General features: G+C 46.3%; 1 protein-coding gene across 11 annotated transcripts in view; it reads right to left on the bottom strand.

Moving 5' to 3' along the window:
- Positions 1 to 16,139, bottom strand: part of GBF1 (golgi brefeldin A resistant guanine nucleotide exchange factor 1) — a 139,376-nt gene that overhangs the window by 24,373 nt on the left and 98,864 nt on the right. For 5 of the 11 annotated variants that reach the window (XM_050804090.1, XM_050804092.1, XM_050804091.1 and 2 more), the window contains 8 exons: positions 13,934 to 14,065; positions 7,747 to 7,865; positions 7,170 to 7,278; positions 6,602 to 6,662; positions 5,467 to 5,521; positions 4,651 to 4,749; positions 613 to 760; positions 69 to 292 (listed from right to left, as the gene is read on the bottom strand). In XM_050804090.1, coding sequence (XP_050660047.1) covers positions 69 to 292; positions 613 to 760; positions 4,651 to 4,749; positions 5,467 to 5,521; positions 6,602 to 6,662; positions 7,170 to 7,278; positions 7,747 to 7,865; positions 13,934 to 14,065 — 947 coding nt within the window. The remainder of the gene's footprint in view (positions 1 to 68; positions 293 to 612; positions 761 to 4,650; positions 4,750 to 5,466; positions 5,522 to 6,601; positions 6,663 to 7,169; positions 7,279 to 7,746; positions 7,866 to 13,933; positions 14,066 to 16,139) is intronic. The other 6 variants (XM_050804097.1, XM_050804099.1, XM_050804098.1 and 3 more) reach the window with 2 other exon arrangements.

Below are 16,139 nucleotides of genomic sequence, written 5' to 3'. Positions count from 1 at the left end.
ATCCAAAGGATCAAGCCAGTTCCCACACTGGAATATTGAAGAGGGAAATTTAAAAATCCAAGTCATACCTGGAGGTCAGATTGCTCGGGAACACCTAGCTCACTGCTCCCAGGCTCTGTAGCTGTGCTGTACCCTGGAGAGCCAGGTTGCTCTAGATCAGTAAGGTCTTCCTTGGAAGTGGTTTGGGAGGAGAATTCCAGGCCACTGTCTGTAGAGGGACTGACCACTGCTGAGGCAGCTTCTGAACTTGCAGAGGAGATGGGAGTGGGCACATCAATGAAGGGCATGCCGCCTGCCAAGAAAAGTACATGATGCTTGTAGGAGAAGAAAGAGGCTGTGGGCAAAACAAACCCTCCATGGTACTAGGGTCTCTTGTTTCCCAGATTACATGCTTATCTTTGCATATATTGGTCTCTAAAGTTGTCAGAGAACAACCTTAAGTCGCTGCAGAGTTGCTGAATGGTCACAGTCTGATTTGACCTGGAGTTTCCCTTTTTGTTCTCAGCACCAAAACCAAAGCCCCTCAGTTGCTTGGTCTTCAATTTCAAAATCCCTAAGACAGAAAGGAGCTCTTCTTCTCTCTAATCAGAGGAAGCAGTCCAGGGCACTCACCAGTGAGGTTAGATGATAAGGTGGTTCCATTGGGAGTGGGCAGCTCTGAACCTGGTGTGACTTTGGTCATATGGCGTGGGGGCCGAGGGGATCTCTTCTGTTTCTTCCACTTGGATGAATCACTCATGCCTCCTGCTCTCATTTTCAGCTGGGAATATCATACCCCATTAGCACTGGTATTCAAACTAAGACACTATCCCTATTAATCTCCCTTCATTTAGTCCTACTGATCTCTAGAAAACAAGCTATATCTTGTTTTCTAGATATAGAAATATCTGTGCTAAAGTAAGACTCTAGACCATCAGTTCACATTCCCACTCTTCTAACTTGGCTTCTACATTTACTACTTCATAGGTTGGCATGGCAGCCTCCATGTAAAAGGTGACATTCTGTTTCTGGGCTGGTCATTGGTAGGGCCAGCCCTCACACTTATCATTCTGCTTCTCTGGGTCCTGAGTATTACATTAAGCAAGAAATCCTGAATCCTATGGATGATGCATGACCCTCTTGCAGAAAGTGTAAGGGCAGGGTCTCCTTTGCCCCGACACTCACATCTACAGGTGCATGGTCTCCCGGCTTTCCTCCTCAACTAGCTTGTAAAGCAGTCTCCTACTTGTAGTTTTATCCAACTATGAGAGCCTATTCCTTCCTGTCCTAGCTTTCTTATTGCTTATGAACTGGGCCTAAACCATAAACATATATATATATATATATTTTTGAGACGGAGTCTAACTTTGTCACCCAGGCTGGAGTGCAGTGGCACAATCTCAGCTCACTGCAACCTCTGCCTCCTGGGTTCAAGTGATTCTCCTGCCTCAGCCTCCCGAGTAAATGGGATTACAGGTGTGGGCCACCACGCCTGGATAATTTTTGTATTTTCAGTAGAGACAGGGTTTCACCATGTTGGCCAGGCTGGTCTCTAACTCCTGACCTTAGGTGATCTGCCTGCCCCGGCCTCCCAAAGTGCTGGGATTACAGGTGTGAGCCACTGCTCCCAGCAAACATACCTCTTACTCTCTGGAATTTCTGTATCAGACTGGTCAAAAGCTCATTCCTTCGAGTTAAGGAAGGAATGGCCGGCCGGGCGCGGTGGCTCAAGCCTGTAATCCCAGCACTTTGGGAGGCCGAGACGGGTGGATCACGAGGTCAGGAGATCGAGACCATCCTGGCTAACACGGTGAAACCCCGTCTCTACTAAAAATACAAAAAAAAACTAGCCGGGCGAGGTGGCGGGCGCCTGTAGTCCCAGCTACTCGGGAGGCTGAGGCAGGAGAATGGCGTGAACCCGGGAGGCGGAGCTTGCAGTGAGCTGAGATCCGGCCACTGCACTCCAGCCTGGGCGACAGAGCGAGACTCCGTCTCAAAAAAAAAAAAAAAAAAAAGGAAGGAATGGCCTCCCAGTTTATTTGTGGAGTTCAGCATAGAAGGTCATGTAATGCTGCTGCTGTGCTCTCTGCTGCTCCCGATTTGTTGTGTCAATGAGACCACCTGTCCCTCTCACTATTGGTCTTCCCAGATGCAGTTTTATGTTGTCAGATGTTAAGGCCACTGATTCCTTGACTCCTTGTTCTGTTCCACTACCCTCTTGCTGTATTTCTGTTCTTCCTATAGCTTCCTTTTAGTGGCAAGGGACAATCTCTGTCACCTGTTGACTACTCCCTAGGATCTGTGTTTTTATGTATTTCCTCCATTCTAAGTTCAAAGTTACTTTGTTTAGGCCCATTTTTTGTTGTTGTTGTTGTTGTTGTTTTGAGATGGAGTCTCGCTCTGTGGTCCTGGCTGGAGTGCAGTGGCGCAATCTCGGCTCACTGCAAGCTCCGCCTCCCGGGTTCACGCCATCCTCCTGCCTCAGCCTCCCGAGTAGCTGGGACTACAGGCACCTGCCACCAAGCCTGGCTAATTTTTTTTGTATTTCTAGTAGAGACGGGGTTTCACCGTATTAGCCAGGATGGTCTTGATCTCCTGACCTCGTGATCCACCCGCCTCGGCCTCCCAAAGTGCTGGGATTACAGGCGTGAGTCACCGTGCCCGGCCCCATTTTGTTTTTTAAGTCCCGATGTTTTCTCAGTTGGGTGTGAACTCAGTCCCTCTACAGAGTCGTTCTAAAGTATTCCTAGACTGGTAGACCATTCCTGGATTGGACCATTCCGACAATGGCAATGGCAACGCTATTCCAGAAACCATTAGAATGACTCTAAAGAGAGTAGAAGCACTTTTTCTCTCTGCCCCTTCCTAAAGGCTAAATATATCCTATTATCCATGGCCTGTTCAATTCCTTTTGTTAGGGATAGACTCCATTCCTTAAGCTCCCCCAAGCTCTCAGAACCTGGGTAATCTTTGATTCCTTGCTTAGAAAACACATACTTCTTCCATTCCTACCCATAGCTCCTTCCAATAAAGAAGAGGCTGAAGAGCTGAGCCCTTCCTTCCCCCAGCTCTTAGTAACATAGCAACAGCCTCATATTGGATTTATACTTCTAGATAATCCATCTCCAAAATGCCTGCAGTCATATGCCTAGAACTGAGCTTCAGGCATACTGAGCACTATAGCTAAGCAGGAAGCAAAAGAATCCTCTCCCCAGGAACCACTGGAGCTCAACTGGATCAAGTTCATAGTAAAAAATGTTATGGGAGAAGAGCCCGCCAAATATGCAAAAGGGCAAGAGGCCAAGAGATCAATGAGGGACCTCCTGGCTCTATTGGCAGTTATCATTGAGCTCCCAAAAGAACTAAGAACTGGATCTACTTTTATGAGGGAGCCTTTCTCTCTAGGAGGCTGCCCCATTTCAGGGACTCCAGGCAGTCCTACTTTCACTGAGAAGCCAGTCAGTCATTGAGATTCCTCCCCATATGAGGATCAGTTTTTCACATTTCCTTCTCTATCTTCTGCAAAGCTTGCTCCAACCTGATTATTTCAATGAGTGTTCTAGTGTTCTCAGCCTCCTGGCTGGAGTAGGGGCCAAGAGGCTGCCAGTTCTCACAAACGCCTCACCCCTTGTAAGGTATAGTTGTTCTCCTTTTCCTAAGGTCTGAAGGTGTGGGGTGGGCAGTAGGTATTCATGGAACTCTATACCACCTTAACTGTATGACTCTGTATTCCAAAGGACAGTGTAAGCTTTACAAAAAAGGAGCAGGTCCCAGGTTAATAATTATGGTAACATGCTGGATAGCCACTAATGAGCGCTGCAGCTTGAGACTATGCAAGCACACAAATGAAATGACACAACGCATTCAAAGAGAACACGGGCCAATGGACTATCTAGCTAAGTGTACATACACAGAGTTTTTTATTTTCAATGACCTGTATGTCCACAACCACACCTTCAGCATGCACACTCTTGTGATGGATAGCCCAGATAGTCCACACCTCCTTCTCTCTCCTTTCTTCCTAAGGCAGGTATATGCAGATTAGGGTAATCTTTAGCTTGGATCCCTCCCTAAGCTACCCTACACCTTGACTTTTAGAGGACAGAGGGATCTTTACAGATCCCAAAGTATTCCCAGTGTCCTGGGCTATCCTGGCACCTGGCTTCTTTCCATCAATCTAGAGTTCTAATCCTTGGAATGACCTCTTTAATGGTAACCAAGAAAAAAAAAACAGATCCCAACTAGATGGACTACCCTTTCCCTCCAAACCCAGTCCAGGTATCCAGATAGAGCTGAGGACTGTGCTTAAGCTCTCTATGCCAGCTCTGAGACAAGGAGAAGGAGAAGGGGGAAGGGTCTTGAAGGTCCCTCACAGTTTCCCTAGAAATGGTAGATCTTAAGCCTCCCCACGAGGTAACAGCAGACCCCAGGCTTTCTAGGCTAACTATGTGATGTTCAAGTCTTCCTTCTCCTGTCTCCAGGCAACCAGATGCCCAGGAGAATTCCCAACACTGCAAAGCTACAATCACGTGCAATTCTTCCAAAGCCGTGCTGTGTTACTAGGGAAGGGTAAATTGTGCTCTATACAATGGAAATGGGACCCAGGTGTTACATATACAAAATAAACATTTAAAGAAATAAAAAAGGGAAGGGAGAGAGAGGGAGAGAGACCTTGAGGTTCTTAAAGAGTAGTACCCTCTCTAACTGGTTCAGGGCTTTGGTCTGCTCCCCACTACTTAGCTCCAGTTTGTTGAGGAGACATGGAGATATCTGCGAAAGACAGGCAAACGCACGATTTAAACAGAGTGAAATAAACTCAGACACACACCAACAGGGCACAGGGCAGGAATGGGGATGGATGGCAGGGGAGAGGAGAAGGTCAGGTGCATGCACCACACAACTAAGGGTCATTTCCATAGGTAAGACCTCTTAGGGCTGCAAGCAGAATCCTCATCAAAGGCCTGTGAAGTCCAGGGCTTCAGTTCAAGATAGAAAGAAGCCATTCTTTTGACCACCATTCTTCTCCTAGCAGTTTAAGAACCCTTCAGTTCTTAAATGTCTGGAGTCAAGCTTGACTAATTTCTTCAATACAGACTAGCACAATCAAGAGTCCAGTCTAATTCAGCATTGAGGTAGGATTTGGGACACAGCCTTTCTAGGCCTTCTACGTGCGGATAAGGCTAAATCTTGAGGGGATGCAGGACTTTCATCTTTGTCAACAGACATTTTTAGCCAAGACTGATGGGTACCATGCAGTCTCCATGAAGAACTGGCTCACCAGCTGACATGGTGGTTCAAAGATAGGCCAGAGTGGAAAAGCTGGGGAAGGGATATATCTGGGAGATAATATATTTCTCACTAAAGGAGTGAGAGCTACTTTTAGATTCCAAGCAAAGCATATCTTTGCAAAGCAAGGTTACCCCAAGGCACTGAAGTTGGGAGATTATGGTTTGGATGAGGGACAGCAGATCAGCTCTCACATCATACCTTCTTCATGTTGGTCCCCACATAGTTCTTGGGTTCTTCTTTAAACTGAGGTAACCTATAAGATAGAGAATCCATCAACTGTCATTAGGGATAATGACAAATGTCCCCCTCCATGCCAGCCACAAACCAAAGGTGCTCTGAGCCAGAGCATGCCCTGTGTCTTAGAAAAGGCTACAAAAGAGAAGCAGACTAATTTCACCCTTTTCAGAGCTTCATCAAAGAGCCACAGGAATCGGGAGATGTGTGACATGGACAAAAGGAGGTAGTCGTGAGGGCAAGGTAAGTGCCCTTGGAGTGTGGAGGCTCTTTTTATCCTAAGACTGATTCCTTCCTGCTTATATTCACTTGGCAAATACTGCTGCCAAGAGATGGGGGGAGGGCAGTCTATCAAAACCCTAGGAGAGTAGGCAAAAGGGAAGAATTAACAGGCAGGTTGAAGTTTTGAAACCAGTAAATTTGAGCCTGAGGAGTAAAAAATTCTTTGCAGCAGGGTCCAAGGGCAGTCTAGTCTGTAGATAATAAGGATTATTATCTATAGATCTGAGAGCAAAAAGAAATCCCAGAGGAAGGTTTGAAGCCATTGCCTCAGCTCTTCTGTGAGTCTGTTGAAAGGAGGTGCAGGAAACAGGCCTAGTATAAAAGGCCTCCTAGGCCCTAGGCTAAGGGCCTTACCTAAGGGTAACCAACCATCTTGGTTTGCCTGGGACTGAGAGGGGTTTGCCAGGATGCAGAACTTTTAGTGCTGAAATCAGGACAGTCCCGGGCAAATCACAATTGCTGGTCACCCTAACCTTGGCCCTCTCCCACAGAAATCAGGATCCCTTGAGTTTGGCTTCCTCTCTGGGTTCCCTTTCCCAGCTGCTACCTGCACAGAAACAAACACAAATTTGGGAAGCATAATGAGGTCTGCTGGCCTATACTAAATAACCCTCTGCCTCCACCTGAGGCGAAATCAGCTCCCTCCTCCTCCTCCCTTGCTCAGTAACCCTGGGCATAGAGAACTACCCCCAATCCATAATCCCAGTGGCCTCTGATGTGGCTGTGGGGTTGGCCAGGTCCCTGATGTGGCTGTGTGGAAGCAGGCAGACTCAAGAGGCCTGGGCAGCCGGGCTGAAGCAAACAGCAGCAGGTTTACCTTGTGAAGAGCAGCTGCACCATGTCTACGAGAGTGTGCTCTGCGGATTTTCTCAATAACTCTGCACAGGCAAAAACAAATAACACAGGTGTCATTACTTGCTGTGCTATTATCAAGAGGGTTCTCAGAGCAGACTCCCCTCCAAACCCTGTTTACCAAGGATTATGCCAAACTTATTAAAACCAGCTCCAGCTCAGCCTGGCAGCCATAACTTTACTGGCCCACTAGGTGGCACTACTGAGTCAGGGAAAAAAGGGGAGTGATAGATGTGTTCTGGGGGGTTTGTAGGTTGGTGTCAATCCCACAAACCCCAAGAGAGGGTGATTTGGTGCCTGGGCTAAGTCAATCTGGGATCCATCCCAACTCCTGCCCTGGCATAATGGGCTGAGGTCTCTACTCTAGCTTCACAATATTCAAGTACAGAGATTTCTTCTAGACCCTTATGATTGCATGAGATAGATGATGGAGAAGTCCTGAATTTTCCATCTCTCTGGGAAGACAGCCTCCTGTATTCATACTCAGACACTGGCCCCAGGAATGGTGAAGGGGCTAATATCCAAGCACTTACCACTGAGCCTCATTTCAAAGCAGATCCGGAAGCAAGACTGCATAATCTCACACACAGATTCATTGGTTAGGTGGGCACCCACTGGGGTTAGCAGCAGAGTCCGTAGAACCTATCAGGAAGAAAAAGGAATTACTGTGATAAACAAGGTACTGAGAGGTACTCAAGGGTAAGAGAGAGTGGTTAGCAAGAATGCTGACCTCACCTCAGCTTGGTCGAGAGGTCTCCAAGGAGCTCGTCCTGGGAATTGTTTCTTCACTTTTTATGACCCTGACATATTTCAGAACTCATTCCAGCCCTAGCCCGTGAGCCCAAGAGATGGACGGCACAAATACAGTCTGCCAGAGGTACAAGTGTATTTAAGGCTTCTGGTATTTGATATCACTTCATATAAAGCTTTCACTGATTTTCCTTGGAAAAAGCTTTTACTTTGGGTACCCCAGCTGTTTGTTTGGAAACAAAGTAGCTCCCCTAAGCCCCAGTGAAGTCAAAACACAGCTTCATGCTGTGGGCAGAGTAAGTAGAGTCCGCGGCACCAGCCCCTGGCCATTAGCCTAATTGCTATTTCCCTCTCCCTTACCTGAAGGATTTTCATCAGGACAACTTCATCACTAGCAGGATCTGTGCCCACAAAACGAGCATGGGTGACAGCATCTGCCATGTTCTCCATGCCCTCTGCTGTGCCCTCATGGGTGGGATCTGCTCCAGCAAAAAAGGAAAGATTAAGTGATGTGGAGAGGAGAGAGATAAAAGGTAAGGCAGCCCGTCTAGCTTTGAGAGACAATTTTTCCTCTCTAGTTCCCTAACCCACGACTCCTTGAGCTACATGAGAATTGCCCACAACTGAATTTTTTTTTTTTTTTTGAGACAGAGTCTCGCTTTGTCGACCAGGTTAGAGTGCAATGACGTGATCTCAGCTCACTGCAACCTCTGCCTCTTGGGTTCAAGCGATTTTCCTGCCTTAGCCTCTCGAGTAGCTGGTGTTACAGGTGCCCGTCACCACACCCAGCTAATTTTTTTGTACTTTTAGTAGAGATGGGGTTTTGCCATGTTGGCCAGGCTGGTCTCGAACTCATGACCTCAGGTGATCCACCCACCTAGGTCTCCCAAAGTGCTGGGATTACAGGTGTGAGCCACTGCGCCCGGCCCCATAACTGGTTTTAACAAGCTCCTCAACACAAAATCTACCGGGTAAAACTGTGGTTCTCAATTGCTGGGCCCACACCAAAAAGTTTTGATTTTGTATGCCCAGAGTGGGGCCTGAGAATTTGTGTTTCTAACAAGACCCCAGTTGAAGTTAAACACTGCCGAGCAGGGGACCATACTCTGGGAATCACTAGTATAAATCTACTAATTTCATAGAGGAGGAGCCTGGAAATAAGAGTTTTTGACTCAGAACAAGAACTAAGTAGGGTCAAAGCTTTGAATGCCAAGGTTGTGGCCTTTTCTCCTTTCATCTTTCAACACAGCTTCTCTCTCTGGTTGCTTTTGGAGTTTTGTGTTCAGGCGCAACTGAATTAGGAGAGCAGGAGGAGGAAATGAACACTCACTGCTGCCAATACTCATATCCAGGTGCCACGTGACAGCAGATCAAAGACCTTTTTTTGAGACGGAGTTTCACTCTTGTTGGCAGGCTGGTGTGCTATGGCGCAATCTTGGCTCACTGCAACCTCCGTCTCCTGGGTCAAGCGATTCTCCTGCCTCAGGCTTCCCGGGTAGCTGGGATTATAGGCATGCACCACCACGCCTGGCTAATTTTGTATTTTTAGTAGAGACGGGGTTTCTCCATGTTGGTCAGGCTGGTCTCGAACTCCCGACCTCAGGCGATCCGCCAGCCTCGGCCTCCCAAAGTACTGGGATTACAGGCGTGATGCCCAGCCCAAAGACCTCTTCTTTTAGTTTCATTCTTATTTAAAATAATATGCAAGAATCCTGTTTCCAGCTTAACAGGCATTAGGAGAGAAAAAAGATAAACTAAACAGGACTGGAGGTTGACTAGCTAGGGGGCAGGCGGGAGGGAGGATTTCAGCTGTACAGAATAAGAGGGGAGAAGCTAGAGGTCGGACAACCAGCACCATGCTGGAAATGAACACAAATACTATCAAGCAGGGAACTCAGCTCCCATTTCATTCATGTATTAAATAGCCACGAGAAATAGCCAAATAAGTTGTCACCATCAAGGGTCTTGCCTAGCTCCTGCCCTAGGTCTGCTCTGAAGGATCCTTTCCAGGGCTGTTTAGTTCTAAAAGGGAAGCCTAAGTAGGGGGAAAGGGCAGGCATATGAAAAAGCTTTGCAAGTGACAGAGAAAGTTGCTCCAGAGGTGGCACGGCGTAATGCAGGAACACCTCCTAATTTTAGTCACAGGAATTATAAGATATTATTATTTTCTTTCTCTCTCTCTCTTTTTTTTTTAATTGAGACAGAGTCTCACTCTGTCACCCAGGCTAGATGGAGTCCAGTGGCATGATCTCGGATCATTGCAACCTCTGCCTCCTGGATTCAAGCAATTCTCCTGCCTCAGCCTCCCGAGTAGCTGGGATTACAGGTGCCCACCACCACCCAGCAATTTTGGTATTTTTAGTAGGGACAGGGTTTCACCATGTTGGCCAGGCTGGTCTTGAACTCCTGACCTCAGGTGATCCACCCACTCTGGCCTCCCAAAGTATTGGGATTACAGGTGTGGGCCACTGTGCCCAGCCCATTTTCTCTTTCTTGGTACCTGAAATCAGGGAGTTCCTGAGTCTAAAGCTCAGGGGATGGCTGAGAATCCCAAAGTATTGGGATTACAGGTGTGGGCCACTGAGCCCAGCCCATTTTCTCTTTCTTGGTACCTGAAATCAGGGAGTTCCTGAGTCTAAAGCTCAGGGAATGGCTGAGAACCCAAACATGTCTATAGTCCTAGCTACTGAGGAGGCTGAGGTAGAAGGGTCACTTGAGCCCCAGAGGTCAAGGCAACAGTAAGCCATGATCGCACCACTGCACTCCAACCTGGGCAACAGAGTGAACTCTGTCTCAACAAAAACCCATAAAAAATAAAAAGGCAGACTAGAGTGACAGCTCTTTGACAAGAACCATAGGCAAGGCTTGCTAGCAACCCATGAAATCAGTGGCACAAAAATTCTGGTCTGGCAGCCGTATGGGGCCAAACAAAAGGCCAGTCCTTGAAAGAGGATCTAAAATAATCCCTGAAACCTTGGATCACAGGAGCAAGAGGTAAGAGTTTTCTTCTAGAAGAGCAGCCTAAACCCTTCTTTAAAATGTCCTCCTCTTCTGGCTACTCTGGAACCAACTTCAGGGAAATCTGCCAATCCCATCTCCTTTGCTTTTTTGGCTTTCATACACTCCTTCCTGCTCTTTTTTTCATGCCCACTGCAATCACCACCTCCAGCATTCTCCTTTCCCACCACAGGAAACTCCAATGACCAGCTGGCCTGAGGTCTCCAATGACCAGCCCGTCTGCCAAGTCCAGGAAGGGGAGAGAGTAACACCAACAAGACAGCAGAGAGAAAAGGCACAGCAGCGGCAGTCACGGGAGGCTGTGAAGAGAGATGACCTGCAGGTGGTGCTCAGGGCAAGGCTGGAAGTGGCTGGGCCTGATTTTGTTTAGGAAAAGTATGAAGCTGGGACTAGGATGTCAGAGAGGCTGAGGCACCTGTTCAGAAGCTAGCTGGTACCCAGGATTCCGGCTCAGGATCCTGAATGTATCAGCTAAGCAAATCCAACATTTCTAGAATAGATAAAGGGTTTTCTTGCCCTGAACTGAAGACTATTTTCTTTTCTGGCTAGCTAAAGCCTGAACCTTATATTTTGTCTCCCTACTTAAGAAACAAAGACAGCTGCCTGTTTTCTATGTTCTTCATCCTTGTACACGGGCTGCCAATCAGGGAAATGAATTCCCGAATTGAGTGTCAAGACCAACTAAAAAAGAAATCCAAAGAAAGACACCATGAACAAATTTAGAGATAAACTATAGATTAGGGGAAATATTTGGCCTAGATTAGAAGCAAATATTTGTAATGCTATGATAGGCAATGGGTTAATATTCATACCATACAAAGAACTCGTACACATTGACATGAAAAACAAACACAACTCAATTTAAAAAAGAAGTGAAGACAGGAAATTCAAATGTTCAGCCTCCAGGAAATAAAAACAACAAGAGGCTGGGTACAATGGCTCATGTCTGTAATCCCAGCAATTTGGGAGGCCAAGGTGGTGGATTTCTTGAGCTCAGGAGCTCAAGACCAGCCTGGGCAACATGGAGAAACTCCATTTCTACTAAAACTACAAAAACTAGCTGAGTGTGGTGGCGTGTGCCTATAGTCCCAGCTACTTGGGAGGCGGAGGTGGGAGGATCACCTGAGCCCAATGGTCAAGGCTGCAGTGAGCCGTGATTGTGCCACTGCACTCCAGCACGGGTGACAGAGCAAGACCCTGTCTCAAAAAATAAAAAGAAAATACCACTTTTTACCTACCAAGTTGGCACAAATAAAACTGATAATATTCAGTGCTGATGACAGGGTAAGGAAGTAGAAATTCTCAGTCACTGCTGGTGGAAGTGTAAATGATATAACCTTTTCGGGAAGCAAACTGGTAATAGCTATAAAAATGTAATATGCACATGGTCTTTAATCCAGAAATCCCAAGTTCAGAAATCTTTCATACAAGAGTAAAATTAGTAATAAGGGGCCGGGCACGATGGCTCACGCCTGTAATCCCAGCACTTTGGGTGGCCGAGGCGGGTGGATCACGAGGTCAGGAGTTCGAGACCAACCTGGCCAATATGGTGAAACCCCGTCTCTACTAAAAATACAAAAATTAGCTGGCGTGGTGGCACAATATGGTGAAACCCCATCTCAAAAAAAAAAAATTATTAATAAGGACATGTGATCAAGGGTGCTTATATTAGCATTATTTATGACTTCACTAGGAAAACTCTTAAATATTAAGAATGAGCACATGAATTGTGTTATATCTATATTACACTATGAAAATTATAGAGTTACTAAAAAAAAATCATACAAGGGGCGAGGGGAGAGAGAAATGGGGAGTTATTGGTTAACGTTAACTCCCCATTATGTTAAGTTTCTATTTGGGGTAATAAAAACGTTTGGGAAATAGATGGTGGTGATGGCTGCACAACATTGTGAATGTAATTAATGCCAATTAATTGTAAGCTGAAACTGATGGGAATGGCAAGTTTTATATATATTTTCTACAATATAAAAGAATAAATCAGATGAATAGTTATATCATGTACATTTAAGTTAATACTATAGAGGGTTTTTTTTTTTTTTTTTGAGACGGAGTCTCGCTCTGTCACCCAGGCTGGAGCGCAATGGTGTGATCTCAGCTCACTGCAACCTCTGCCTTCCGGGTCCAAGTGATTCTCCTGCTTCAGCCTCCCGAATAGCTGGGATTACAGGCATGCACCACCACGCCTGGCTAATTTTTGTAGTTTTAGTAGAGATGGGGTTTCACCATGTTAGTCAGGCTGGTCTCGAACTCCTGACCTCGTGATCCGCCCACCTCAGCCTCCCAAAGTGCTGGGATTACAGACATGTGCCACTGTGCCCGAGCAAGTTAATATTATTAAATGAAAAAAGAAAATATGCAGCATATAATCCTATTTTTATTTCATTTTATTCTATTCTCTCTTTTTTTTTTGAGACAGAGTCTCGCTCTGTCGCTCAGGTTAGAGTACAGTGGTGCGATCTCTGCTCACTGCAAACTCCGCCTCCCGGGTTCAAGCGATTCACTTGCCTTAGCCTCCCAAGTAGCTGGGATTACAGAAGCCCGCCATTGCACCCGGCTAATTTTTGTATTTTTAGTAGAGACAGAGTTTCACCATGTTGGCCAGGCTGGTCTCAAACTCCTGACCTCATGATCCACCCGCCTCAGCATCCCAAAGTGCTAGGCTTACAGGCGTGAGCCACCACACTCGGCTTTATTTCATTTTAAAAAGGGATGGTACTTCATTTATAAAGACATAGAAAAACATAAAGATTCAAACCAGGCTGTTAACACTATTTGCCTAAAGGAGGAGGAGGAACATTAAGAAAGATACAGGAAGGACAATTAACTTTTCTTTTCAGTATCTCTTTATTGTCTGTCTTGTTATAATGTACATGCATTATGTCTGAAAAAATAACTTTAAAAATAAACCTATCTAGGCCGTGTGCGGTGGCTCAGGCCTGTAATCCCAGCACTTTGGGAGGCCAAGGCGGGCGGATCACGAGGTCAGGAGATCGAGACCATTCTGGCTAACACGGTGAAACCCCATCTCTACTAAAAATACAAAAAATTAGCCAGGCATGGTGGCGGGCACCTGTAGTCCCAGCTACTCGGGAGGCTGAGGCAGGAGAATGGCGTGAACCCGGAAGGCGAAGCTTGCAGTGAGCCGAGATCATGCCACTGCACTCCAGCCTGGGCGACAGAGTGAGACTCTGTCTCAAAAAATAAACAAACAAACAAACAAACAAACAAACCTAACCAAACTTCCAAGAGTAAGGTACCATACCCTTAACTCTTTGAAAGCATAGAGAAGCCAGAGTACCAAGGAAACTTCTCCTGCCCTTCCCACCCTGTACAACGTGAGTCAGCTAGCATGATGAATAACCAGTAACAATCCTATTTATCTTCTACAAGAAAAGAAATGACTGGAAAAAATTTCCCACTATCACCAGCTCATTGCCTAAGGCCTAGGCACCCCAGGAAAGGTGGTAAATGAAGTGCTGTGATCATGCAACAAAGCCTGAGCTCTTACCTATGAGTGCATAGGACAGGAACTTGTTGACAGAGGTGAGTGCCAGTCCAGTGATAGGGCCAGTGGTATCTTCAGAGCGAATCACTTCCAGAAAAGGACGAAGGAATACATTGGGCTCAATCTCTGAGAGTTCTGCAAGAAAATAAACAAAAATGAAGAGGTATCATCTAAGAGAAGCAAAACCCTGGAAAAAGGTTCTTGTTTGTGCCATGAGGCTAGAGGTCCTTGTTGTTGGGTCAATCTTCTTCCCTCTGGATTACCTTGAATCAAATCCCAGACACTGTATCATTTTATCTGTAACATTTTCAGTATGTAGATCTAAAAGATTAGGAATCTTAAAAAAAGAACAAACCACAATATTATCTTTTTTTTTTTTTTTTTTTTTTTTTTTGGTGAGACAGAGTCCTGCTCTGGAGTGCAGTGGCATGATCTCAGCTCACTGCAAACCTCCACGTCCAGGGCTCAAGTCCCTCAGGCTCCTCAGTAGCTGGGACTACAGGCGTCTGTCACCACTCCCAGATAATTTTTTCTTTTTTTTTGGGGGGGGGGGGGACGGAGTCTCGCTCTGTCACCCAGGCTGGAGTGCAGTGGCTCGATCTTGGCTCACGGCACGCTCTGCCTTCCGGGTTCACGCCATTCTCCTGCCTCAGCCTCCCAAGTAGCTGGGACTACAAGCGCCCGCCACCACGCCCGGCTAATTTTTTGTATTTTTTAGTAGAAACGGGGTTTCACCGTGTTAGCCAGGATGGTCTTGATCTCCTGACCTTGTGATCCGCCCGCCTCGGCCTCCCAAAGCACTGGGATTACAGGTGTGAGCCACCGCGCCCAGCCTTTTTTTTTTCTTAAACGGAGTCTCGCTCTGTCGTCCAGGTGGGAGTGCAGTGGCGTGATCTCGGCTCACTGCAAGCTCCACCTCCTGGGTTCGTGCCATTCTCCTGCCTCAGCCTCCCAAGCAGCTGGGACTACAGGCGCCCACCACCACGCCCAGCTAATTTTTTACATTTTTAGTAGAGACGGTGTTTCACCATGTTAGCCAGGATGGTCTCAATCTCCTGACCTCGTGATCCGCCCGCCTCAGCCTCCCAAAGTGGTGGGATTACAGGCGTGAGCCACTAATTTTGTATTTTTAGTAGAGATGGGGTTATGCCATGTTGCCCAGGTTGGTCTCGAACTCCTGAGCTCAAGCAATGTGCCCGCCTTGGCCTCCCAAAGAGCTAGGATTACAGGTGTGAGCCACCATGCCTGGCCCATAATATTGTGCTTAAAGAGTTAACAAATGGTTAAAATGGTAAAATTTGCATTATATGTATTTTATCACAATTTTAAAAAATTAACAATAATTCTTCAATATCATCAAATATTGTGAGTCAATTTTCCACGCCCATTTCACCACCCTCCCATGATATAAATAGGTAACGTCATCTTGGGTAGAGCCAATGTGACCCTTAGGTCCAAAGGTGGATTCCTGTCTTTATGTCCTTTGCTGTTATGGTCAGGGCCACTTCTCTTAGAGAAAGAGTGCAGCATATTCCAGGAGGGTGAGAGGAAACTTTGAAGTTTATAGTCCCTTGCTGAAAAATAAGTTTAACAAGAACAAAAGGCTGGGCAGTCTCTCAGTCGTGGAGGCAGTCTGTAATCTTGGAAGTTCGTAACCACTCTCCAGCCTGTTTCCTTCCTAGAGTAAGCAGAGAACTAACTGCTCTGAGATGAAGGGGCAATTGATAATCTTTATTTCACAGATGAGAAAAGGCTCAGATCAAATACATGCTTGGTCCCAAATCATACAACTAATATGCAGAGCTGGGATTTGAACCAGCCTATATGGTTCCAAAACTTGGAAAACCCCTTCATCTATTCTACCTGAATAGATGAAATTTTACACCTGAATTTAGAAGATTCCATTCCAGGTCAAAGAATACTGCACTGTACTTGTTGTACCCTACTCTGCCCAGCATTTAAATTTGTTTTTCTAGATTGTGCTGTGCTTTCATCTTTTAGAGACCAGCTCCCTAAAAGGTTTCCTAAAGAGACCAAAAATGTTTAGGGATGTGATCTAGGCTGTCCCACCTTTAGAGACAAAAGCAGAGTTTCCTAAGCACTTTCATTTTCATGCAAATATAGGGAGCTGCCTACTCAATTCCTATCACCCCCCCTCCTCCCTGGGTAAACATTCCCTGGGCCCGGCTGCTCCTCAGATTAATGCTTT

This window comes from Macaca thibetana, chromosome 9, assembly GCF_024542745.1.
Source record: "Macaca thibetana thibetana isolate TM-01 chromosome 9, ASM2454274v1, whole genome shotgun sequence".
In the NCBI taxonomy this organism is placed as follows: Eukaryota; Metazoa; Chordata; class Mammalia; order Primates; family Cercopithecidae; genus Macaca; species Macaca thibetana.
This window is presented reverse-complemented; position numbering and strand designations above follow the sequence as displayed.